At 35.4% G+C, this 27253-nt stretch overlaps 1 protein-coding gene across 6 annotated transcripts in view; it reads left to right on the top strand.

Annotated features, from left to right (window-relative positions):
- The window catches only part of PIK3C3 (phosphatidylinositol 3-kinase catalytic subunit type 3), a 140405-nt gene that overhangs the window by 31073 nt on the left and 82079 nt on the right, over window positions 1-27253 (top strand). For all 6 annotated transcript variants that reach the window (XR_004277974.1, XR_004277973.1, XM_032310044.1 and 3 more), the window contains exons 5-10: window positions 9494-9580; window positions 11198-11293; window positions 13805-13876; window positions 15757-15861; window positions 16539-16631; window positions 24501-24686. Coding sequence is in view for 4 of the 6 variants with exons in the window: in XM_032310044.1 (XP_032165935.1) it covers window positions 9494-9580; window positions 11198-11293; window positions 13805-13876; window positions 15757-15861; window positions 16539-16631; window positions 24501-24686 (639 nt within the window). In the remaining 2 variants the exon portion in view is untranslated. The remainder of the gene's footprint in view (window positions 1-9493; window positions 9581-11197; window positions 11294-13804; window positions 13877-15756; window positions 15862-16538; window positions 16632-24500; window positions 24687-27253) is intronic.

Here is a 27253-nt window from a genome sequence, read left to right as displayed (position 1 = left end):
TCCATGCTTTTTTCGAGCCCAGCTAGCACCCTGAGAATCATCATTCTGAACTCTGAATCTGACATTTTACTAATGTCCATATTGATTAGGCCCCTAGCCTTCGGTACTGCCTCTTGTTCTTTTTTCTGTGGTGAGTTTTCTGCCATGTCATTTCATCCAGATAAGAATATATGAATGAGAAAATAAAATACTATCAGGGTGGCAAAAACCCCAGAAAAATGTATGCTAACCAAATCAGAAGAGACCCCAAATCGGGGGGAGAAGAAAGGGAGTAAAAAGAAGTTTAAAATTTTTTTTTAAATTAAAAACACACACACACACACACACACACACACACATATATATATATATATATATATATATATATATATATATATATATTAGACTGGTGAATAGAACAGAGCCACCCACTTGATTTTGGGTGTATTTTGGTCTCTTAGAAGATACCAAGTCCCAAGATTTTAAAGAAAGAAAAACATATATAATCATAATTAAGGGTAAACATGAAGGGATACTATATGACTGTAAAGATGAAAATGTAAAGAAAAAGTTCTGAAAACGGAATTGATGAGATAAATTGGTTGGAAAAAGAAAGAATAAGAAAGTGGAGAGAATTTGCCCAGGCTGGAGACTGTGCTAGACTTAGGGTATATTTGGATATCACAAGAAATTCTATTCAAAAATGTTTTAGAGGAAAAACCCCTGTATATATACAAAAAATAAAGTTAGATACAATGAAGGATCAAGTATGACTGTAATAATGGTTTAAAAAGATTTTTTTTTTAGAAAGGTGTTGTTAAGATAAAGTAGTTAAAAATGTTAAAAGAGGAAAGAGGAAAACTTAAAAAAAATTACAATAAAAAGTATAAAAGTAAAAAAATTTAATTAACTTTGCAAGACTAAAGAATCATGGGAAGAAAGCCATGAATTCCATGTTTTGCTTTCCCCTCCTCTGGAATTCCACTGTTCTCCTTGATCAGTGAGCTTAGTCTTAGCTAGATGTTCTTGCTGATCTTCTTGGGGAGGGATCTGTTGTAGTGTTTCTCAAACGTCTTTGCCTGAGGCAGAATTGTGCCACCCTTGCCAGGGGCAACGCCAAGTAATCTCGGGTTCCGCTCTTGGGAACTTTTGTTTCCTGCACGCTTTCCGTAGAGCTCTGGAGGGTGGGAATGAAAATGGTGGCCTCCCAGTCTCCAACCTGGAGGAGCCAAGAGCTCTGGACCCCACTCCTCAGAGCACCTTCGGAGAAAAGTGCTCAATCACTCCTGTCTCCCTGGTTTCTGGCTGCACTTGGGCTCACCTGGCCTGTGACCTATTGTTTCTGTCTCTGGCAGACAGTTCCATTTGGATTCTCCAAACCCAGCAGATTCCTGCTGCTCTGCCTTTTTGGCAGATGAAAGTGGGTCTCCCCGGATCTGACACTTGTGGGGTCCCTGCTCAAAGTGCAGTGGTCTCACTGTGCTGTGGATCACAGTTTAAGGTAACTCCAAGCTGAGAGCTCACTCCTCAGCTCTGTCTCTGTAGTCTGCTTCCCCACTCTGATATTTGCGAGGTCTGCTACACTCAGACACCCTTGATCCTTCTGTGACCCTACGGGACTTGACACCACACTGTCCCCGTGAGGGCTCTACTTAGCCTCTGGAGCGATGTCCCTCAGTGGAGCAGACTTTAAAAGTTCAAATTTTGTGTTCCGTTGCTCCACCACTTGTCAGGAGCCAGCCCCTCCCCCTGCGGTTTATCTTCACCTCGCTTTGGATTCACTTCTCCACATGTCCTACCTTTCAGAAAGTGGTTGATTTTCTGTTTCTAGAATTGCTGCTCCTCTTCTCTTCAATCTCCTGTTGGGTTTGTAGGTGTTTGGAATGGTTTGATAACTATCGAGCTGAATTCCTGTGACCTGATGTCACCTCAGCCTGCTACTCCCCTGCCATCTTGACTCCTCCCTTTGTATCATCTTGATAAATGCCAGTCTTTAGTGGTTCTCTCAACATTGAGATCTCACAATTAATTGTTTTAAAAATGACTTTTAAATAACATTTTTGAAGTAGAAGATTTTAAAAAGAAGATTGGTAAAGCACAAAGACTATAAAAATCTCTTCTAACCCTCTTCCCAGAAATAGCCATCATTATTATTTTAGTTGATAATGTATTCAGTATTCAAATTAGTATATGTGGCATATAAATGTATATGTATTTATTTTTAAATTGGAATCATATTGTATATGTGTTTAATTGAATTGTGATTTTACACTTAATGGCATTTAAAAATTGTTCCAGGTCATTTAAGATACTTCTACAACATGATTTGTAAAGACTGCAGGAATTTGCATGGTGTCGATGGCTGTGCTGTAATGAATTTCAGCAGTCCTCTATGGTTGAATATTCAAAATGTTTGCAATTCTGTGCTATTGTAAAGCCATTATTCAATTTAAATTTTCTGTTGGCTTAAAAATAAAAGAGGAGCATTGTTCTTTTAAGTTGTTTTTAAATGGTTTATTTGATTTGTTCATATACTCTATTTCCAGGTTATCAGATGTAGTCATAAGGGCTTAAAATCAGGATTTAAAGTTCAGTACACATCTTTGAGTTCTTTTGTTTTATCAGTTATATTCTGTCTCATTTGTTCATCTCATTTTCACACCTAGACACTAAGCTTTTTGTGCAATCATATCATCTCTTAACAAACAAGAGTAACCCCTTTTCATAGCATCTGTGAACTTGGGCCATGTGTCTGGTATTGTTTGATAAATACATGTTAATTGATGTCTTTTGTAAAGATAGAATATCTATGTAAATGTGGAAGAAATCGGCCAAGGAATATTTGTAAAGCAGAAATCATTTCTCTGCAGTTTCTGTTTGAGTCAGTGAGTCTCTTCCTCCCCCTCCCCTCCTCCTCTCCCCATTTACCTCACTACTGATTTCTGTGCAGACTTGTAATAAATAAACATTATTTTTCAGTCCTTCTTATTACTCCTCCCTTTTCTTCTTTAGGCTTTAAGTGTAGTGTCTATTATAAGGAAAAATCTAAATGATGATTAACTTCAAGAATGGTGATTCCAAGTAAGCATATATATGATCTTTCTACCCTCCACCTTCAAGAGAACTTGGTTTATTTAATGAAATATTTACTGAGGACTACCATCTGGTCTGTCTTTAATCCCTTGGCACATGAATGTCACTGTTGTGCCGACAAACTCTTTCCTTTGCCTGGGAGATGTTCTATTGGTTTCCCTGATTCTTTTATCTTTCTGGTCTCTGCTTAAATGTTATCTTCTTGAGAGACCTTCTCAAGATCCCCCATTCTTTTGTGTCACAGCATTCTGTTCAGTGCTTTCATATTATGGCTTCAATTTATAGGTATACATATGGTCATTTATGGTCTTACCTTTAAGTTCTGTGAGGGGAGGAAACTTGCATCTCTTTTTCAACATTTCTGTGCTTGCTTCCAGCACAGAGGGCCTCATGGAAGTTTGCAGCTTACAGTAGCAATCAAGTAATATGTAATTACATTGAAGGTTTATAAATTCTAAGATAAGTGACCCAAGGGCATGAATCATTTTCTCCAGCTTCCTTCTGAGTATCACCCCTTCCTATGTTTCCCATCCTTTCTCCAAAGCTTAAGCAAAATTCTGAAGTATAGGAACATTTGATTTCCATCTGTCACCCTTTTACATTAGAAGGCCTTTCAAAATATACTCATTGAGTGAATGTGTGCTGGGTTCTGTCATCCATTATAGCTCTAGTGCTTAAGAAGCTAATAGTCTAATAGGGCAAATATGAGTCTATCTAGTAAGACGGATAAGGAGAGATGATCTGTGAGTTGCATTGATCATGGAAGTCTGTATTCCCATAGATAACTGTCAGGTTTGACATTTGTTTTCCCAGTTATGGTTAGTCGATATACAGTACAGCACTTGTATTGAACATCCAAGACGCCAATACATTGTTTCTGTCTTCCCATTAAGTCTGTCAGTACATGGTTGGTACTTGAAGCAGTATCTTGGACATGCTGTTATTTGGGTTTTACAGATTTGTTTGTTAAATTCCACACATTGAGTGAAATCATATGATAATTGTCTTTCTCTGATTAGCTTATTTAGCTTAGCATAATACCTCTAGTTCCATCCACATTGTTACAAATGGCAAGATTTCATTTTTTGATGTCTGATTAATATTCCATTGTAGGTATATGTGTATGTATGTGTATATATATATTATTATCTATACATATAAAAAATATATATATATACCACATCTTTATCCAGTCATCTGTTGATGAACATCTGGGCTCTTTCTATAGTTCGGCTATTGTGGGCATTCCTGCTATAAACATTGAGATGCCTGTGCCCCTTCAGATCACTGCATTTGTGTCTTTGGGGTAAATACCCAGTAGTGCAATTGTTGGGTCGTAGGGGCTCTGTGACTTTTTTTTTTTTTTTTTTTAAACTAATACAGCCCATCTAAAGTGATGCTATGCTTGTTGCAGGCTTAAACCTTAAGACAGTTTGATTGCTTCTGTTTTGCACTTGTGGGAACAGTGAGCCATATGTAAGAAGTCTGGGTATCCTGTTAGACTGCCTATGTTGAAAGACGACCTGGAGAGGGAGCAGTACTGAACATACATGCAGAAAGAGAGGAGTCCAACCACCCTGGCTTCCCAGATGAACCCACCTTTTCCCACAAAAGTATTAGAAATGTGAGTGAAGCTATCATGGACATTCTAGCTCTAGCCACCAAAATGACAGTGGTCTCATGAGAAACCGTTAGGCCAATAGGAAAAAAAAAAATCTAGATACCCACAAGAAGATGGCTTCTTGACTTCTCCAGGAATCATGAGAAATAAGAAACTGATTATTGTTTTAAGGCACTCAGTTTTGGAGTGCTTTGTTACATAATGATAGATAAATAGTACAGGTGGCTAGTGGACATTTTGAGTGACAACTTCCCAATTCTGCAGAAATTATAAAACTAATTCAAGCAGAATTATCTAGAAATTCTCTCAATCTCAGGGTCAGGTTTTCAGGAGACAAACAGTCGTAGTATAAGTGGTACCTCTTTTGCAGTCACTTGTGCTTTCAACAGAAACCTTGATTTTTTTTCCCTATCCAGGTATACGGTATTCCATAGTGTATGTGTACCATACATTTCTTTATGACTAAATTATCTTTTTTTTTTTTTTAAAGATTTTATTTATTTATTTGACAGAGAGAAATCACAACTAGATGGAGAGGCAGGCAGAGAGAGAGAGGGAAGCAGGCCCCTGCTGAGCAGAGAGCCCGATGCGGGACTCGATGCCAGGACCCTGAGATCATGACCTGAGCCGAAGGCAGCGGCTTAACCCACTGAGCCACCCAGGCGCCCCTATGACTAAATTTTCTGTATGCAAATAATGAAGCACAAATGTGCATTTATCCAGGATAATTTTTTTAAAAAGATTTTATTTATTTATTTGACAGGGAGAGATTACAGGTAGGCAGAGAGGCAGGCAGAGAGAGAGGAGGAAGCAGGCTCCCTGCTGAGCAGAGAGCCCGATGTGGGGTTCGATCCCAGGACCCTGGGATCATGACCTGAGCCGAAGGCAGAGGCTTTAAGCCACTGAGCCCCTCAGGCGCCCCCAGGATAATTTTTTTAAAGATTTTATTTATTGGGGTGCCTGGATGGCTCAGTGGGTTAAAGCCTCTGCCTTCTCGGCTTGGGTCATGGTCCCATGGTCCTGGGATCAAGCCCCGTGTTGGGCTCTCTGCTCCGCCAGGAGCCTGCTTTCTCCTCTCTCTCTGCCTGACTCTCTTCCTACTTGTGATCTCTGTCAAAAAAATAAAATAAAATATTTAAAAAATATTAAAAAAAAGAAATTACCTCAGGTGAAAAGGAATTAGTTTTTTGGAAGAAATTTAAGCTGATATTTTTATATTATAGTAATCATCAAACTTTTTTGTATGAAGTTACTGTTTTCACCTCTGAAATAGCATGACCACATAGTTGTGATGAGAGTTCCTTAGTTGAAGAAGATAAAGAATATTGCTGGTGAAGATTTTTAGTTCTTTGAGAGATAATAATTGATAGAAATGTTTAACATCTTTGTAGGAATACCATCATAACATATATAATGGAAAGGAAGACATCAGATAAATACAAACTATTATGGTAGGCTTTGTCGCCCAGTTTTGCTTTATTCTGTGAGCTTATTTAAAAAGAAAAAGAGGTCTTGAAAAAGAATAATGCTATGTTTAAATTACACTTTCAAAGACAAAAATCTTGTTCCAGTTTGAGCACCTTGGAAATTGTCTTGAATTCTCTTTGGGTTTGAAGCGAATATATTACTTGATTTCTGAAACCCAGGGTAGATTGGTATGTAAGATCTTTGGAGAGCTGTACCAACTGCAACTCCAGAAATTACTTCCTTACTACTAATTCTTTTTTATTGTTAATCCTTTAATCACTGCTTCTTAAAAATAAAACACACTTGTACACCTATGCCCTTAAATCTTAGAGTATTAAATTATAGGCCTCAGAGAAATGCCTTACTATATATAAATTATTTTTTATAATTTTTTTAAGATTCAGAGCTAGGAAGGAAATAGACAAAGTAGTTTATTTCCCATTTGGGAAACTGTTCTTATTATAAATCTCTCTATTTATAATCAAAATATAAGAAATGGAGAAATGGAGATACTTTTAGGAAGGCCTTGATTATTTTTTAACATGTTTAAATGACTGATTGTGGACCTTTAAACAAAAATTTTTAAGTTGTTATTTTCTAAAAAATATAATGATTAGTCTCTAGCCAACTCTGTTTCTTATACTGATAGTTGTATATGGTTTGTTACATATAAAAATATATCAAATGTGAAGGTGACATTACCATTTTTTTTTTTAGACTTGTAAAGATTTTATTTTTACAGAGCAGTTTTAGGTTCACAGCAATATTAAGGGAAAGACATAGAGAGTTCTCATATGTTCTCTGTCCTCATACCTGCATAGTGTACCCCATTATCAGCAATACCCACCAGAGTGGTACATTTGTTATAATTGATGAATCTTCATTGACACATCATAATCACCCAAAGTTTGCAGTTTTCCCCAGGGTTCGCTCTTGGTGTTGTGCATTCTTTGGATTTGGACAAACATATAATGACACTTAGCCATCATTACAGTATTATACAGAGTAGCTTCACTGCCCTGAAAATTTTCTGTTCTACCTATTTCTTCTTCTTCTTCTCCTAATCCCAGGCAACTGATTATGTTTTTATTGTCTCCATAGTTTTACCTTTTCCATAATGTCATATAGGTGGAATCATATAGTACATGGTTTTTCCAGGTTGGCTTCTCTCACCTAGTAATACGCACTTTAAGTTCCTCCATGTCTTTTTATGGTTTGATAGCACCTTTCTTTTCAGCACTGAATAATAGTCCATTGTCTGAATGTACCATATTTATCTATTCACCTGTGAAGGACATCTTAATTCTTGCAGATATTTATAGTTCTAAATAAATCTGCTATAAATATCCACGTGCAGGCTTTTGTGTGGACATGTTTTTAGCTCATTTGGGTGAATACCAAAGAATGCAGTTCCTGGATTGTATGGTAAAAGAACACATTTAATTTGTAAGGAACTGCTACACTGACTTTCAAAGGGGCTGTACTATTTTGCATTCCCAATGTAGAAGTGAAATCCTAGCAATCCGCGAAACTTCCTTTGCTCACATCCTCATCTGCCTTTGGTGTTGTACATATCTATAGATTTTGGCCATTTTATTGATATCTTTAATTTGCATTTCCTTGACATATTGTTCATATGCTATCTATGTGTCTTCTTCTTCTTCTTCTTTTTTTTTTAAGATTTTATTTATTTATTTGACAGAGAGAGAGATCACAAGTACACAGAGAGGCAGGCAGAGAGAGAGGGAGAAGCAGGCTCCCCGCTGAGCAGAGAGCCTGATGCAGGGCTCAATTCCAGGACCCCGAGATCATGACCCGATCCAAAGGCAGAGGCTTAACCCACTGAGCCACCCAGGCACCCCTCTATGTGTCTTTGATGAGCTATCCATTAAGATTCCTTGGCACATTTTTTTTTTTAACTGCTTATTTTCTTATTGAATTTTAAGAGTTCTTGTGTATTTTGGATAACAGTCTTTTATCAGGTGTGTCTTTTGCAAATATTTTCTCCTAATCTGTGGCTTAGTGTCTTGATAGTGTCTTTCACAGAGCAGAGGTTTTTAATACTGATGAAGTCCAGCTCATCAGTGATTTATTTCATGGCCTGTGCCTTTGTGTTGCATTTAAAAAGTCATCCCTATACCCAAGTTCATCTAGATTTTCTCCTTCGTTATCTTCTAGTTTAATAATTTTGCATTTTACATTTAGATGATCCATTTGACTTAATTTTTATGTATAAGTTCTGTGTCTAGATGCATTTTTTTGTATGGGAACTCCAGTTGTTCCAAAACCATTAGTTGAAAAGTCTTTGCTCTATTATATTGCCCCTGCTTCTTTGCCAAAGATCAGGTGACTCTTTTTATGGGATCTGTTTCTGGATTTTATATTTTGCTCCATTGATCTATTTGTTTATTCTTTTGCCAAAACCAAACTGTTTTGATTATTGTAGCTCTATATTAAGTCTTGAAGTTGGGTAGTGTCAGTCCTCCAATTTTGTTCTTCTTTGGTATTGTGTTGGCAATTCTTGGTCTTTTGTGTATCCATATTAGCTTTAGAATCAGCTTATTGATATCTATAAAATGTCTTGCTGGGATTTTGACTGAGATTGTACTGACTCTATAGATGAAGCTGGGAAGTACTGACATCTTGACAGTTTTGAGTCTTTTCGATCCATGAACAGAAAATCTGTCCATTTATTTAGTTCTTTGATTTTGTTCCACAGATTTTTAGTTTTCTTTTTTTAAAAGATTTTATCATTTATTTGTCAGGGAGAGAGAGAAAGAGCGCACACAAGCAGGCAGAATGGCAGGCAGAGAGAGAAGCAGGCTCCCCATCGAGCAAGGAGTCCATTGTGGGACTTGATCTCCAGACTCCAGATCATGACCTGAGCTGAAGGCAGTTGCTTAACCAACTGAGCTACCCAGGTGTCCCTATAGTTTTCTTCATAGAAACCATGTTTTATTAGATTCATGCCAGTTTCATTTTAGGGGGGGTGCTAAAGTAAATGATGTTGGATTTTAATTTCAAATTTGACTTGTTTATTGTTGCTATATAGAAAAGAGATTGACTTTCTGTGTTAACCTTATATCCTACAACTTTGCTGTAATTGCTTATTAGTTCCTGGAGTTTTTGACCTTTCTTTGTTTAATCTACATATATGATCATGTCATCTGCAAATACGGTTTTCTTTCTTCACCATTTGTATACCATTTATTTTCTCTTAATATATTGTCTTATTGCATTAGTTAGTACTTGCAGTATCCTGTTGATGATCATTACCATTTTTATCCTCCTTTCTATGAAATCTGTGTTAAAATTTTCTTAATTTATTCACAGCTCACCAAAGCTCATCGACAAGGACACATGGTGAAAGTAGATTGGCTGGACAGATTGACATTTAGAGAAATAGAAATGATAAATGAGGTGGGTTGTATCCCTCTTTCCCCTGCTTCCCCTAAATATCTTCCCCAGATGTCTAAGTCAGGATTTTTTGAGAAGCACTTTTGTTGCCAGGTTTTCTCACAAATGTGAGAGCATTGAGGATAATCTGTAATTGTGAGTTTTGTGTTAATAAGTGGAAAACTTGGAATATCTGTTTTTCTTATTTTAATGTTATATTGAACCATGAAGAAGGCAGTGGACATCATAAGTGTACTTGTATTATACAAGTGAAGCCACTGTTAAGCTTGATGCCTCACTTGTATGTTCGCTCTCCATTTGGCAGCTTATGTTTAGGTTCAGTTCAGTATTGGATTCTTCCGAAACAGTGCTGCCCGTTTACTTCACTTACCCTAAGTCATTCTTAGTAATCCCTGTCCCCAGTTAAGATACTGTGTGTAGTATGTGCTATACTACATATAGGACTCTGCAACTTACATGGTTCAAAGTAATTTGTTTCTTGATCTTGTTTATTGGTCTAGAATATGTTTAATTAAAAGATGGCTTCCATGAAACTTTCCAAAAAAAGTTAGAACAAAATTTTCTTTTTTATATATTTACACTGAAATACTAGATGTGTGGCTTAACATTCTGTGTCTAGAGAGTAGAAAGAACAATTGTTTTAATCACATTAGCAGAAAAGAATGTCTGCTAACAATTATTGTGGAAACTTTCGTGATATGCCTAATTTATTGTGATCACCACAGGGCATAACTGACTTATTTTATATTCTCTGAATGATTTTTACTGGGTTGAAAGAGAAAATTTTAATTTTATAATGAACGCTTAATAAAAGTTAAATTCTACTATTGTTCATTTTTAAAAAAAGAAATTAGTTGGTTTAGCTGTTTATATTCAGTATGAATAAACTGGGCATTTTTTCTAAATTTATTCATAATACACTCTCATTTACTGAAATTAGAAGAAAAATTTACTTTTTTAAATGTTTATAATAGTCACATTCCTAAATTAGTTAAATCAAAATGTTTACTTATGTTTTTTTGTTCTTTAACTTAGATAGCCTTTGGTGTAGAAAAGGCAGTGTTAGGGCTTACTTTGTCCAGTCGTACTTACCTTTTCTACCCCCACTCGTTGAAAGGTAGGAGAGCATTGCCATTACCATAATTAGACTCTAATATGTATCATAAAGCTGAACAATTTAAGTGATTTCTTTAGACCTTTATGATTTTACACATAATGATTTAAAGCCATTTTAAAAACTGGTTTAAGACTTATCACCCTTTTAGACTTCATTTTATTTTCACTTTGTTACATGTTTCCTTTTTTTTTTTTTAATAAAGGGGACACGTTGTTATGTTGGAGAGAAAGGAACTATTTCCCAATATGTTTAAAGTATATTGAGAAAAATTTTTTTTTTTTTTTTTACAAATGATTGCGAGTTATCTTAAGACCACTCGTAAATTGTGAAAAACTTGTGAAGGTTGTTTATAATAATGGAATAAATATTTGTTATATTTTAAGTTGTACTTGAGAGATCATGTATTAGTGAATTGGAAATAATGATACATACTGATCCTTTAAGACAATGTTGAAGATCAAGATTTTTCATAAAAATCTTTTTTTTTTTTTTTTTTTTTTTAGAGTGAGAAACGAAGTTCTAATTTCATGTACTTGATGGTTGAGTTTCGATGTGTCAAGTGTGATGATAAGGAATATGGTATTGTTTATTATGAAAAGGTATTTGCCTTGGAACTGTTTATGGTCTCTGAAGTAGAGGGGAGGGGAAACATTAAAAAAAATTACTGTTGTACCTGCTGAGATGAGTTATTTGGTTGCAGGAGAGCAGCAGACAGCTGTCAGCTGCAGCTGTTTGTATATACACAAATCAGATCATATAGCTACAACAAGATTACAAAAGCCTATCATTCATGTAATGCAGTTCTGGGTTCCAGAATTCAATAAATATGCAACAGATTAAAAACTTTTTGATTAATCGTTCTGCAAATTGGCAAGTCGGACATTAAAGTAATAACTTTATTAACAATTAGTATTCACTTGAAAAATAAAAAGGGAATTAGTTTTTAAGTGATAAGCTGTTGAAAATTAAGGGTATATTTACTATTTGAGTTTGTATATGTAATGTGTGAGCCTAACACATGTATGCTTATCAAAGACTTCCTAAATGTGTATTTATGTAATAAAGGCAGAATTTTTAAAAAAACATGTTTTCAGTAGGCTGAGAGATAACAAATATGCATTTAATGGATTGGCTCTGGTCTGCTCATTATCCAAAATAAAGTAGTTTTGTGTTTGATATGTTGCTACTTGAAAAATATCTGTGCCTTAAATGCTTGTTGAAGGGTCTTAATTTAAGCACTATAGAAATAATTGCACACGTAGTTCAGAATCACATAAACCAGGTATTATTGTGGAAATAACCTTAGACAGGTGCTTAAATCAGTATGAGTGAGGGCAGACTTTTGATACATGGCATAATGGAATAATATTTCTTCTAGTATATAGCTAAGCTTATATGCAATATATTTGTGTATTAGAAGCAACACTTCTAAATTATATTTATGCTTTAGTGTTATTTACTAAAGCTGTCATAGTGATTTTTTAAAATATAAATTTTTTCATAAATGTAAGTTACTACTTGAAAGAAGTTTTTGTAATGGAGTTTTGAGTTTGTGTAGTTAATTTATGATCATTTTTCTGGTAACTTTCAAGTTAACACATATTTTTTTCTCTTTAGCTTGTATCCCTTTCCTTTAGTAAAAGGTTAGAAAAAGTTAACTTTTAGTTGATAAATGATAGTCTTTGGTGAAAAGAAGTTAGGAAGATAGACTAACATAGCTTATTAATTCATTAGAAAAGCTACATTAAAAAGGGGAAATATAGGTGAGTGAAATTGCTTTGTCACTTTAACAAACTAACATTTTACATCTTATACTATGTGTAATGAAAAAGTATTATTTCTCCTCCATATAGGGTTTGTATTGCAAAAACATGCTAATGGAAATGGTGCTTTGAAGCAGAAGAGATTTGAAGAATCTTTTGAAAGACAGCTTTGATAATAGATGAAATAATAACAATAAAAATTAGAAGAATTTCAAGTGTTTTTGAAAAGGTTCTTGGCCCCTTTCTGCTGCTTCTTGAAAATTGCTCATAAATTAATGCCTGTCTACCTACCCTGTCATATTTCCACTTAGTGTAAAGATTGCTGGGCTAGTGTATTGAATCTAATGGAAATAGACTTTCTTGTCACCTGTCTTTTGTGACAGATAGCCTTAGTGAAGATTACTTGTCACAGTTGGGCTGATAAATGTGTTTTCTGATGTTGTGACTGAGAACCAGCCTGTTAAACAACGGCTGTGGGAATTTGTGGTTTTCTGTAAGACTCAATTACTGAACTAAAGTCAAGTCCCAGTACTTCCCTTCTTTCACTCTTTCCTGATTTGCCTGCACATATCTTACATTGGAAATACTAGCATTTGGAAATTGACAGAAAAGCTTGATGCGAGGTATACAGTTGTGAGGAAATGAATTTTGATCTTAATTAGTTTACCATTTTCTGGTATGTATGCAGTGACATTTACTATGCTGAATTACCAAAAATGATAATACCAAGAAAGTAAAGCAGCTTTGTGTCTTAAGAATTGATGGATTAATTCTTCTTATTCAAGTTTCCACTGTATTGAGTAGAAGCAACGCTGCTGAGTCTCTAGCTATGTATAAATTTCAGCTAACATTAACACCTTGCTTAAAATCCAACTTCTTTGAATGGAACTCAGTTGTGCTAATTTGAAAGTTACCAACATCTACTTAGTATTTTTTGCAAATGATGCAACACATCCCTTGTGCCGTAATTTAATCATACTTTGTGGTTTCTAGTTGTAAGTTTGAAAATTAGGATATTATTACTTTGGCCCACTAGGGTTATAAGCAGAGTTAAAAATAACTGACAAAAACAATCTACTGATTTTTAGACCTCATATATCTAAAAACTGTAACAAGTTTTTTATTGTTAGATTTTATTTTTCCCTAAATATTCATTAGCAATAACAGGTAAAAATTGGATATGTATTTTAAATTGCAGTTGAAAGAAGATGAGTTTTTAAAAGGGAGGAATAGTGTTCATTAAATAGAACTAAAATACTATGGAGTGTACATTATCATGTATTATTTCTTACCATTTGGTTAAATTTTGTTTATTTATTTTTTTTAACTTACTACACTATAATCCAGGATGGTGATGAGTCATCTCCAATTTTAACAAGCTTTGAGATAGTAAAAGTTCCTGACCCTCAGATGTCTATGGTGAGTTATTGCCAAATTTCTTACAAAAGTGCTTTTTTCCAGAGTGATTGTGACTTGGATCTACAGCATACATTTTCTTTTAAAAAAGTATATCTCTAACTAAGTCAGTTATCCAAAAGTGACTTACAAGTCCATTTTAGCTAACTGAAAGTAGGTTCAGGTGGAACTTTACAATATCAACGTCTAAAAATACGGTTAGAATAGTATATTGTTGGGGAAACATTTATTTGAATTATTGGAAGAGTAAGGGATGTAGAACTTGGGAAGCAGGTATTTAAAAGACTGGGAGGGAAGTTTTTTATTCCAGGATGTAACACTGGGTTCAATGGATGAGAATTTTAGGGAGATTAATTTTGTTGAAAAATCTGGAAGATCATTGTAGCTGCTAGAACTGTTTAATTTGGATCTTGGTGACTTGGATGATTTTGAGATACCCATCTATGGAATTTTTGAGGTGATAGTTTGGGGATGTGAAGCAGGAAGAATTCTTTGCAATAGTGGTTTAATTTGATGACTTTAAATTTAGAAAGTTTCAGCAAAAAATCCTTTTAGTAGCATAATACCATGATATTCACACTTACAACTCATGACATCACCCTGAACCATTTTATTCTTATTTTTTATGTTTCTGATTGGATTAGTTACCTTCTTAATCAGACCAAAGTGAATTTAAAGTAGTATATTAGAAGATAGAAGTATGATGATGGAGGTAAATACAGGTCATTAAAGCAAGAAGTAATGACTGATGTTCCAACATCAAAGGAAGAGATAGGGAGAAAGAGTATAAAAAACTAGAAAAAAAGGCAACCTGGGAATCTTTTGGAAACAAACATCCTAAATATCATAAAGGTGACATTTCATCACTGGAAAATAGTGCTGGGGAACTAATGATGAGCCATTTGGAAAAAGATAAAATTAAATTAGACCCGGGACACCACCCGGGTGGCTCCGTGGGTTAAAGCCTCTGCCTTCGGCTCAGGTCATGATCTCAGGATCCTGGGAACCAGCCCCGCATCAGGCTCTCTGCTCAGTGGGGAGCCTGCTTCCTCCTCTCTCTCTCTGCCTGCCTCTCTGCCTGCTTGTGATCTCTGCCTGTCAAATAAATAAATAAAATCTTAAAAAAAAATTAAATTAGACCCATACCTCACATCATACATAAAAACTCCAAATAGATCAGGGATCGGATTTAAGTATTAAAAAAACAAGGCCTTATGAGTACTTTACTTTCAGTGTAGTTCCCTGCCCTCAGGGAACTGGCAAGTTAAACTGCTAAGATGATAGTACAGTGATATTACAAGGTCACTAGTAGCTCATAGGAAGAGGGAATGCTTTAGCCTGGGTTGTCAGGGAAGATTATAGAGTGAAGGTTTTATCTGTGTGTGTAGAGGATGTGAAAACCTTGACTATATGGAGAATAGGGGGTGTTATGAGATGTTTTAAGAAGCTGGAACAGCAAATGCTTATTTACGGCACTAGAGAAGCATAAGACATGTTTAGTTTCCCTATCACAAAATGGTGATTTTTTTTTTTCAAATTAATTTTCATTCTTTTTTTTTTTTTTTTTAAGATTTATTTATTTATTTTAGAGAGAGAATAGGGGGAGGGACAGAGGGAAAGAATCTTGAAGCAGACTCCTGCCAGGGGTGGAGCCTGATTTGAGGCTCAGTCTCAGGACCTATGAAATCATGACCCTGAGATGAGGTATTTAAAAAAAAAAAAAAAAATACATAGGGGACAAAAGTTGTAACAAGAATAAGATGTTAAGTGTTATAAAGTGGTCTTGAGTAAGCAACTACTTATTTTTGCATTTCTAATTGGCTGTTGAAACTTCCTTTTGATGAAACTTACATTATTGATAAGTATTTATAAATAATTTATAGGAGAATTTAGTTGAGAGCAAACACCACAAGCTTGCCCGGAGTTTAAGAAGTGGACCGTCTGACCATGATCTCAAACCTAATGCTGCCACAAGAGATCAACTAAATGTAAGAGAATTTTTAAAGTATTAATATAAAAATAATGAAATGTGTAATTTGGTTGCAGCTGATATGTTAGCCACTCATTTGAAAGTGGTTCAGATGCATATTTTGCCCCAGGGTAATAAAATCTGTGTAATTTCAACAGATTTGTTTTTTCTGTAGTTTTTGTATTTGTTTTAAATCATTTTGGGGCTTTAAGAAAATATATTAACCCTGGAGGCAGATCTACAAATAGTATATACTTTCTTGATATAGTGGTCTTAGAAAATGGCCCTAAGGTACTGGTTCAGAGAAACCTTGGTGTGCACAAATGCATTGTGTATGTTAACTTCATAGGGGAGATGTTTATTGTTTATAAACTCAGTTATCTAAAAGGGGACTTTTGCTATTTTGATTCGGTTTATTTTTATTTTTGGTTGAATGAAATGAGCTCTGTAGTTACAGATTTTTATATGGAGTGTTAATTTTTAAATTTCGTCTTTTTCTCCCCCTACACTCCAATAATATTCTTTTTAGACTAATAAGTACAGCAGGTTTAAGTTTTACTCTGTTGCATGTATATTCTCCCTACTTCTATACAAGTTCTACTGTAGAAATATTTAAATAAATGAAAAATTTTTAATGAAATGGAAGTAAATAGGAAGAATATATTTGACAAAAGTAGTTTTTTTCCTTTGTTGTAGATTATTGTGAGTTATCCACCAACCAAGCAACTTACGTATGAAGAACAAGATCTTGTTTGGAAGTTTAGATACTATCTTACTAATCAAGAAAAGGTAAGTATTTTGAATATTTTCATATATCTGATTTATCTGTAAGATTTTTGCTAATAAGATGAAGTTAAATTCCCATGGAAATAGAGTGTTACTGTCAAATTAAAAATATGATATAGGGGAATATGTATGATACATTATTTTTTAAATATTACAAAGGGTATATGCACAAAGACACAGGTACCAGTTACGTGGTGCACAGATTATGCATACATGCATAGTTTGAATGGGTTAAGTCAGAGAGATTTGGGTTCAGTTTTTGGCACTTCTACTTATTCTTAACTATGTAAGATTAGGAGAATTTCTTTGGAAGCTTGGTTTCTTCAGTTTTCTAATGATGCCGGCCCTTCTTCACAGGTGAGGTAATACTGGTGAATAAACTGGCCAAGTACCTGGCACTTAGTAGATGCAGAGTAAATGTTGATTCACTTCTGTCTTCATTGTTCTCACCTCTTTCAGCCTAGATGACTAGCCAACTATTTATGTTATTCAAGGGACTATAGAATTATGGAGGAGATATAGCTAGAGAGAGAGTATGAAAAGTGTACTTTGAAATGTGTAAATTGAGTTTGTGGAGTGGCATCCATCTTGGCATGCAGGAGGCAAGGTTAGAATGAGACATTTGCTTTTCTTTTCGTTCCTTTTTTTTTTAAAGATACATTCATTTATTTGAGAGAGAGAGCGTGTGTAAATAGAGAGGAGGGGCAGGGGGAGAGGGAGAGGGAGAGAGATAATCTCAGGCAGACTCAGCATTGAGTATGGAGCCTGATGCAGGTCTCAATCTCACAACTCTGAGATCATGACCTATGCCGAAATCAGGAGTCGAATATCAGGAGTTGGCCACTTAACTGACTGTGGCATTTAGGGGCCCCTAGACATTTGCTTTTCTTTTTTTTTTTTTTTAAAGATTATTTATTTATTTATTTGACAGAGAGAGATGACAAGCAGGCAGAGAGAGGGGAGAAATCAGGCTCCCTGCTGAGCAGAGAGCCCGATGCAGGGCTCGATCCCACGACCCTGGGATCATGACCTGAGCCGAAGGCAGCGGCCTAACCCACTGAGCCACCCAGGCGCCCCGACATTTGCTTTTCTTAATGAAACCAAGGAGTTGATGAAGTTTCTGGAGAGAGAATTATGATAAATTAGCACTAGATTTGGGTCTGGGGACTTGGTCCCTTGTGTTACTATTGCTACTAAGAAGCTTTTTGACAGCTGGTCAATCATTTCACCTGTCTGAGTTGTGGTTTTTCATATTTAATATGAGTTTATTAAATAACTGGGAACTTCTAGGTCTCTTTTCATACTTAAAGTATGTCAATTCTTAGAACTGTCAATTCTTAGAACATAGGTTCTAGGATTAACTCTAAAGATAAGATAGTAGTAACCAGTATCGATTCACCATCCACGGTGTGCCAGGGGTCTTTTCAGTCCCACAACAACCCCAGAATATCAGTCTTAATGTTAGTCTTCTACAGATGAGGAGACCTGTGCAGCAGCACAGAACTTACAGATGCTAACTCTTGATGTGCTCATATCTCTGAGTTAGAAGCGAACTCAGTCAATGAAGCTGTAGAAAAGTGGATTGTAGGGAAAATATTTGCAACGTCATGCATGTGCCTGAGCAGGCATTCTGCAACTTTTTGGGGACAAAACATAGAAGTGTTAGGAAAATTCATATCTGTCAGAAAGCTATTATATAATTCTATGAGAATGAATGAATATGTTCTACAATCTCATGAGACAGTCTTTAGCTACTTTGTTGAACTTGCTTTTCTGAAACACTTGCATTTCTTTTAGTTTCTGAAGTAAAGATAAAAATTCATTTGCAGTTCATCTTAACTCTTCAGCTTTTCTTCTTTATCTTTTATTGATGCCTTGGGAAATTCTTTGTAGATAAGTCATATTAACTCTTCTTTACGTCCTTAACAAGAGTGAGAGAAGAATTTTAAATTTAGTATAACTTTGAGTGTTATTTTCGTCATCACTGCAAAAAGGGAAATATTCATCAATAGAAACTCAGGGTATGATTCTGTGTTTTATAAAAAAGATTGGGTTAGTACATGATATTCAGTTAAATGAAGAATAACCTTGGTCCCAGAAATTGCATCTTGAATTTAGCACAGTGTTTTCTAAAATACACAGTGAGATATTGAATTAAACCTGTTAGAATGTATGGGTTCAAGAAGCATAGAAAAGATTTACAGAGCAGAACTGCCTTAGATAGAAAGGCTTGCAAGAAAAATTGTTTGTTTAAACAAGTAGTCACTTCTCACTGAAATTCAATTACTTCTAGATATGTGCAAAAGAAATAAAATGCTCAAGTGATATAAAGTGTGTGACAAGTTTCATTTAACTAGTTGATTTCAAGTTTTCGAAAGGTGGGTGATGAAACTTCAATTCTCAGGACATATTATACGATTCTTATGATCACTAGAGTAGAGCAAACAATATTTTTTAATGTTTGGGAAGCACTTTTCAGTAAACCAAATATATATATTGGCCTTGAAGTGACCAGAGGAATTATTCACACAGCTGCATTTGTATCTTTGTAATAATTTAAAATGGGTTTTGTAGAAAACAAATACTCTGATACCCCTGTCCCTTAATTTATTTATACTAAGAAATTCTTTCAGTGTCAGTTTCTCAGAAACTGATTTAGGCTATTTGGCATTTGGGCCCAAGGGCTGAAAAGATTTCGTGGAGAGAAAACAGTACTCAGAAAACAAATTGATAGAAATTAGTTCTTACAAAGTTACGTTTCTTATTACTTTTTAATTAAATTCCGTCTTCCCACCTACTTTTTTCTAAATGACCTGTCTTAAGTACTTCGGATGAAAACCATCTAGTCTGGATTTGATATTGCACCTAAAAAGTTCACAATAACCACTTTGTCTAGCAAAACCATTGACATTTAGGAAGAATTTTTAAATTTGTGGTCCATACTATGTAGGAAGTGACCTATTTTTATGAAATTCAAAATGTGAATATTGTAACTTTTGAAATGAGTCAGTGGTAAATGGCTTCTGCTTATAAAAATATTAATTGAAAATAACTTTCTTAATGGCTTTTTATTATCTTTGGGGGGAAAAAGCAGTAAGAAGAGTCACATGTGGTAAAGATAATAGTGATGCACTGACTGTTCTGTGAAGCTGTTTCTGAAGTAGCTACTGAGACAGTAGCATCAGGACAATAATCATATTTGTGCTTCCTGTCAAGAAATTGATGACGAACCATAGCAGTAATGAATTCAGTTCAGAAAGTGTACCTTTCTTGGCCTAGTATTGTTCAAGACTCTGGGCTTCAAAAAACCATTTCTCTGTCTCCATATAAATTGAAACTGTTTTAGGGAAATAATATTTCTACACAGTTAAAATGGAGAAGCATAAGCGTTTAATTGATTAAAGGTTACTCTTAATAAACATTTAGGTAATTGCTATAGTAGAAATGTGGAGTAGAACAGTGTGCTGTGATATGAAGGAAATTTCACAGAGCAAAGATTGGTCTTGAAGTTTGAATAAGCTTTGATGATATTTTTATTTGATGATAATTTTTCATGGGGAAGAAAAGCATGAGTAAGGCAATGTGTTAGGTTCAGAGACAAAAAATTGTATGAATGGTTTAGAAACAGAAAAGATGGAGTCCATTTGAGCCTTGAATTCTGCACCTGGGAGTTGGATTTCACTGGCCATAGGAAACAAACCACTACAGCAACAGAATGTGTCTTAAGAAGTAATTGTTTTAAGGAAGTCAAGCCAAGGTGGATTGGAGGAGATCTGGGAATGAAACAAGAGACCTAATTAGGAGGCTCATTTATGATTTTAAGAGTGATATTGGAGGGCAAAGGAAGGAGAGGAGAATGGATAAAATAACTTGGTGACACCTCCCAGGAGTTTGGCTTGAGTGCCTAAAATATGGAAATAGGGCAAATGGAAGGAGCAGGGTGAGGAGATATTTTCAGTTTTCAGTCTAAAGTTTTAGAAGTACCAGTATGATATTGTCATATTAGAAGAAATACATATTTGGTTTTTGTCTTTAGCACAGAGTTTCTAAAGTCCTGAGAATTTCCTGAGTGGTAGGGATGAGAGGAGTGTCTTTTGTTACTCATGATAAGTCCCTTTCAACCATACTGGAGTTTTTCCTAATAAGGTGACTCTTGCTTGAGGGGGCTGGTTGCTAGAGGAACCAACCAAGTGATTAGAGAGTTGGAATTATCACCCTTACCCCTTTACCTCTAGGAGAGGGACTAGGAATTGCTTTAATCACCACTGGCCAGAAATTTGAGAAATTATACCTACATAATGGAACCTTCATTAAGACCTATAATGGCAGGGTTTGTAGAGCTTCCGGGTTGGTGAATGCATGCATGTGACAGGAGAGTGGCATACCCAAGACTTTTATAGGGACAGAAGCTCCTTTGCTTGGGATCCTTCCACACCTTGCCCAATGTACCTTTTCATCTGGTTATTCATTTTATATCCTTTACAGTGCATGGGCAATAATAAGTAGAATATTTCTCTGAGTTTTGTGAGCTGTTAGAGCAAATTCCTGAACTTGAGGAATGTGTTGGTAACTTTTGATTTGTACCCAAGTCAGACAGCAGTGTGGGCAGTGTGGGGACCCCAGATTTGCAATTGACATCTGAAATGGGAAGCAGTTTTGTGAGACCGACTCTTTAATCTCTGGAATCTTCAGAAATTCCAGGTAGTTTCAAACTGAGTTAGATTGTGGGACACCTAGTTCCTGTCCTCAGAAAATTAAGGTATTGTTGGGTGTGGAAAGCCACGTTTGTCAGAAGTGTTCTGAGTAGAGGAATGGGTTTCTCTTTAGCAACAAATTAGAAATTTCCAATAACTTACTCAGTAGACGTTAAAACTAGACATATATATATGGTGAACATAGTTTTTTCATCTTTGAAGTGATTGTGAACATGATTCTAAGAGTTGGAGATAATAGTGGGGAGGTTCTAAGATCAGAAGGGAGGTTAAAATAATATTCCTGTTAACATGAAACATGGCAATAAATGTGTAAATATTAACATTTGATGTTGACTCAATGTCAAATAGAATAACAGTAATATCAGATGATAAAATAACATCAAATATTTATTATATTTATTATATTAAAAAGTACTGTTCTAAACATTTACACTCAGTAACTTTATTTAATCATTACCACAGCCTTATAAGATATGTTATTTAAAGTTAAATAATGTACTTCTAATGACTTAGTTAATTGATGGAGTTGGGAATTAGGATTTGACCCCAAACACTCTGCTCTCAGTTATCTGTGGAAACTCTAAGGATAAAATTGCATCATTTGAATCCTGTACCTTTACATCAGTACAGCATCTTTAAAGGGCCAGAGATTAAGTATCATTATTATTATTGCCTCAAATTCTTGCACTTCCTGCCTTTCTCTTTTCTCTTCTCCTTGTTTCCTTCTTTATTCTACTACCTTTTTGTTTACATTTGTGACATTAAGCATTATAAAGTTGTGAATTTTTTGTACAGTGCCTTAAGTTCCTTGGCAGCAGCATGATCTATAAATCTTACTAGTAAATCTGTAAATCTGAGAATCTGGGGGTGAGATTGTTTCAGTTATTGAATTGAGTACATCAGCATGTTATGAGATTTGCTTATAAGTACATATCCACACATTTCTATTAAGACTGCTGATGTGCTGTGAAATGGAAAATTTTTTGTTGTAGTTATTTAAGAAATATTGCTTTGTCTTAACATTCAACATAGAAATACATTTTAAAAGTGAAAAATGCATGGAATAAGTTAAAAGGGTGGTCTGTGTTCTTACATGGAGAAGGGAGCACTGTGCTAAATGGCACCCGGAAGGTACAGAAGAAATGGATAGCCAGTCTTGCGCAATGCAGGCTCCAATTGTAGAGATAAGAATGCCTGCCAAATTAGAGGAGCATCGGTTGAATGAAGAGAGTAAAATTAAGGCAGCTACTAAAGGAAGAGCTCAGAGTTGCTGAAAACTTACTGGAAAAATTGAGTCTTTGACAAGCTGGCCTTGAAGATGACACTACTATTTGGGTGAAGAGCTTATAGATGGGAGTTAAACAAAGTCATGTAAAAAATAGGTTAGCTTGGTTGAAACATAGAAGGAGAATTAAAGGTCGCTTAATGAGAGTTAGAGGATTGTGGTGCAAAGTTTCGGTTTTGGGAAAGAAGCCAAGGTTTTGTTGTTATGTTTGTATATTGGTTTTGTTTATTTGTTTTTATAAATAGGACACCACACTGTAGCCATATGGCAGTCATCATCAACTGTTAGAAAAGATGTCCATGTGGTGGGGTTAAATTTACTCATTCTTCCCATTTAAACTGATTAGTGGGAAAAAAAATAAACTGATTAGTGGGAAGAAGTTATATGAAAACACATTTGTTTTTTGGTACATTACAGTTAAAAAATAAAAATGGCTTCACTGTCCATAAAAAGAATGGGTGCTTTGGAAATTAGTCACTGAAATTACTTAAATATTAAGTCTCTTTTTGTCAGGGATGTTAGAAGATGAATTTCTGTTGATAGTTGAAGAGTCATTCTAATATCACTTCTAACTTGAGCGTCTGAGAGTTTGTATGAAATGATTAGTTTCACTTCTAATCATTTCATTAAGGCTCTTAGCTAGAAGGCTATGCCATACTCAAGATAATGTGGATTTTGCATGTAGATTGTCCACCATTTTGAGGTGATAGGTAAGCCACTTAACTGAGATGATATACACTTTGAGCCGTGGACTAGATAATCTCCATTGTGCTTTTTTGCTTAATTTAGTTAAATTAAGAGTAAGTTAGGTGATGGGCATCAAGGTTCATTTATGTCATACTAACCAGTAATTGTGTTTTATTGTCCAAAAAGACATTTTCTTGAGAACTTGATAGTTTACTAATGAAAGGATTTAGTTGGGCAGAGTAGGAATTTAAAATTTTAAAGTTATCTTTGTTCAAAAGATCAAGTCATGGGAAAGAAGAAAATGGAATTAGCCTGAAAAGTGTTCTCAGTAGGAAGATGTGACAATAGAGATCTTTTTTTTTTTTCTTTTTCCTTATGGAAAACAAGTATTCAGCCTTTTTAAAAGAGCATTTATTATGTATGCAACCATGAGTGTTATGCTCCAAGGTCATTTACTTACCTGGACGATCTTGTGAAAACTTTAGATAAATATGCTGCCTGTCTAAAGAAGTGAGGTTCCAGAAAGGCACTATGAACGGGCAGCTGAATCATAGAATACTTGCTGCTGCTTCTGTATATCTATATGCTTCTTTCTGTGGAGCTTTTTGATTGACTGTCTTTTCAAATAGTTAGCTCTCTGTGTAAGAGCTGTACATACTTTGTTTGAGCCCTCATGTGTGAGTGTTTAGGAAACCCAGTGATCTGGGGAGTTGTTTGAGAGTAAGGTTAATGTTGGGGATTCTTCCCTCACTTGACATTGGACTCTTCATTTGTTAGCTGCAGTGTTTCATGTCACATGTTGATGTTTTAAAATGAAGATTGTCTTTAAGGCATTTCACGAGAATGTGCCTCATCTCTTTATTTCCATGTCTTAAGGCCTGCACTATTTTAAAATAAAAAAGGAAAATGAAAAGCCTAAGAAATTTAAAAATTCTTAGTGCTCTATAAGTGGTTTAACCTGAAAAATGTAAAGTTTACAGGGAATGTATTTCTTTTTTTTCTCTGTCCTGTAGCATTTTCTAGGATCATATGTATAACTATGTGTAGTGATTACACAAGGAGTCTGTCATCGACTCCGTGGCTCTGCCATCAGCACTAAGTGAAACTCTGCCTAGTCACCCTTGACCTTCCTTACCCCAGGTGATAAGCTGTTGTTTTTAATTTTGAAATCTTATCTGATTTCAGGCTTTGACAAAGTTCTTGAAATGTGTTAATTGGGATCTACCTCAGGAGGCCAAACAGGCATTAGAACTTCTAGGGAAATGGAAGCCCATGGATGTAGAGGACTCTTTGGAGCTGTTATCCTCCCATTACACCAATCCAACAGTGAGGCGCTACGCTGTTGCCCGGTTGCGACAAGCAGATGATGAGGTACATTATTATTCATTACTCCTCTTTGACTGGATACTTTTTTTTTTTTTTTTTTTTTTTAAAGTAGGCTCTATGCCCAGGTTGGAGTCCAGTGCAGGGCTTGAATTCATGACTCTGAGATCAAGACCTGAGTCAAGATCGATTCACCGACTGAGTCACTCAGGTGGCCCAGACTGGGTACATTTTAAACTAGACCCTGATTTTAGACTCTTATAACATATCCCTGCCACCTCTGTGTGTGTGTGTGTGTGTGTGTGTGTGTGTGTGTGTGTGTGTGTGTAAGGAAGGAGTGGGGGGTGTGTGGGGAGGGAGGGAGAGAGATTTTTAGAAGGGAAGAGGATATACTAGGTGTGTTTTCAGAAGTAAAATTAAAATATTCCTCCAAGGACTCTTCTGTGAAATGAAAATTTACTTCCTGATCTGTTACATGATAGGACAATCTCTCCCAGGACATTTACCTGGCAGCAGAGCTTGTATTGCTCTGTCTGGAAAAAAGAATTCTAATGAAAAATGGTTTAATGCAGCACCAGCTAGGGAATAATTCAGATCCCCTCTATCAGTCAGTATACAACAAGCCACATTTAATTGCAGCCTTGAAAAGCCCTTGGGGCCTTTAAAGCATAAAGATGCATGGTCATCTTATTCTCCTTCAAACTTCTCCTTTAAACTTTCAGCTGCTGACAATTACATGTATATGTAGATTTCCTGAAGGTGGTTTTGAATCCTCTGGAAAGCAAAGACTGCAAACTTTATGCTGGCTATTTATATACATATAAAGGCACCAGGGAAGGAGGAACACTCTATGTCGACACAAAGCATTGCTAGATTTTGAATTTTAGTAATTGCTAATAAGATAGAGTAATCTAGCAGTTTTGTTTTTACTTATTAATTTTTGTATGGTGGATGTCTTTTCCAAGCATAACCTAATAGTTTATGCTAGCTGCAGGACTTATGGATATGAGATAACTCTTTTCAAGCCTCAAGATATATATGTGTGTGTGTGCGTATATATATCTCATCAGTTATATGTATATTTCATATGTTATTATATATATATATTTATATGATATATAATATAAAATATGTGAATGTTGACCCCATACAACAAGTAACATCAAAGATCTTTTTTTTTTTTTTTAAAGATTTTTATTTATTTATTTGACAGACAGAGATCACAAGTAGGCAGAGAGCCAGGCAGAGAGAGAGAGGACAAAGCAGGCTCCCCAAAGAGCAGAGAGCTCAATGCAGGGCTCGATCCCAGGACCCTGGGATCATGACCTGAGCTAAAGGCAGAGGCTTTAGCCCACTGAGCCACCCAGGTGCCCCCATCAAAGATCGTTTTTTAAAAAAATCATTTTGAATTCATAGTGGCAAACACAGCATTTATTAAGGTCGGTAAGGTTGATGTATGTCTGTATTTAATTATTGTAAAATGTAAACAATTAATAGTGCAGTGAATGTTCACATATAATTTACCCATCTTCAGCATTTGCCAGCTCACAGCTGGTCTTGTTTCAACTGTAACACCACTTATTTTCTCTTGTCCATTCCCTACCCTCCACTGGATTATTTGGAGGCAAATCTCAGATATTGTATAATTTTATTTGAATAGGATGTTTTTCACTTTCCTGTTAAAGAGCAATCCTAAGCATTGTGATTCAGCATATTATCTTTCTTCCTCATTGTCTTTACCGTATCACAAGTAAAAATTGAAATGTGGAAATACTGAAATATTTATTTTTAAATTCATTCAAAATTTAACTAAAATCATTAATTCTCTATGTTTGACATGAGTCATAGAGTTTAGCTAAAAGCCTTTGGGCTATAGTCAAGACAGCTTCTCAATGTGGTTTCAGAATTTAAATAGAAAAATTTAAGTCCTCATTTTTTATTGTCTGTCTTAAGTTCCCTCACAGGATTATAAACTAAATATTTGATTGTCTGTAGTGATAGCCATATTCGTGTAGGTACTGAACTATTTCTAGACCATTTTATAATTTTTGTTATGAGATAGAGGATAATGGTAGAAGCATTGTGTACATTTTAAATTGCAGAATATGGTAGTTTTTTGAAGTCTTTTTTTTTTTTTAAGATTTATTAATTTATTTGAGAGAGAGAGAGAGCTTGCATGCGAGAGCATGGCGGGGGCGGGGGCGAGGGAGGAGGAGAAGGAGAGAAGCAGACTCCTGGCTGAATGGAGCAGGTTGAGGGACTAGGCCAGAGCCTCGCCATTATGACCCTAAGATCATGACCTGAGTTGAAATCAAGACTCAGATGCTTAACTGACTGAGCCACCGAGGTGCCCTTTGAGGTTTTAGAGATCTAGATAGCATAAATAGTATGATGGTTAAGTTATCTCTTGATTTTCTTTTCTCTGAACTTAGTTCAGTAATAAATTGTATAAAGGTCTTTTAATTCTGTTACTACTGATGTATATTAAGATGAATTTTGTCTTTTCTCTGACTCTGTGTACCTAAATATATGTCCTTGGGAACATCTTATATTATTCTGTTTCCTATCCAAAAAAATAATCATAATTGCTGCTTATGTCACTTGACAGCTATGAG

Source organism: Mustela erminea, chromosome 13 (genome assembly GCF_009829155.1).
Source record: "Mustela erminea isolate mMusErm1 chromosome 13, mMusErm1.Pri, whole genome shotgun sequence".
In the NCBI taxonomy this organism is placed as follows: domain Eukaryota; kingdom Metazoa; phylum Chordata; class Mammalia; order Carnivora; family Mustelidae; genus Mustela; species Mustela erminea.
This window is presented reverse-complemented; position numbering and strand designations above follow the sequence as displayed.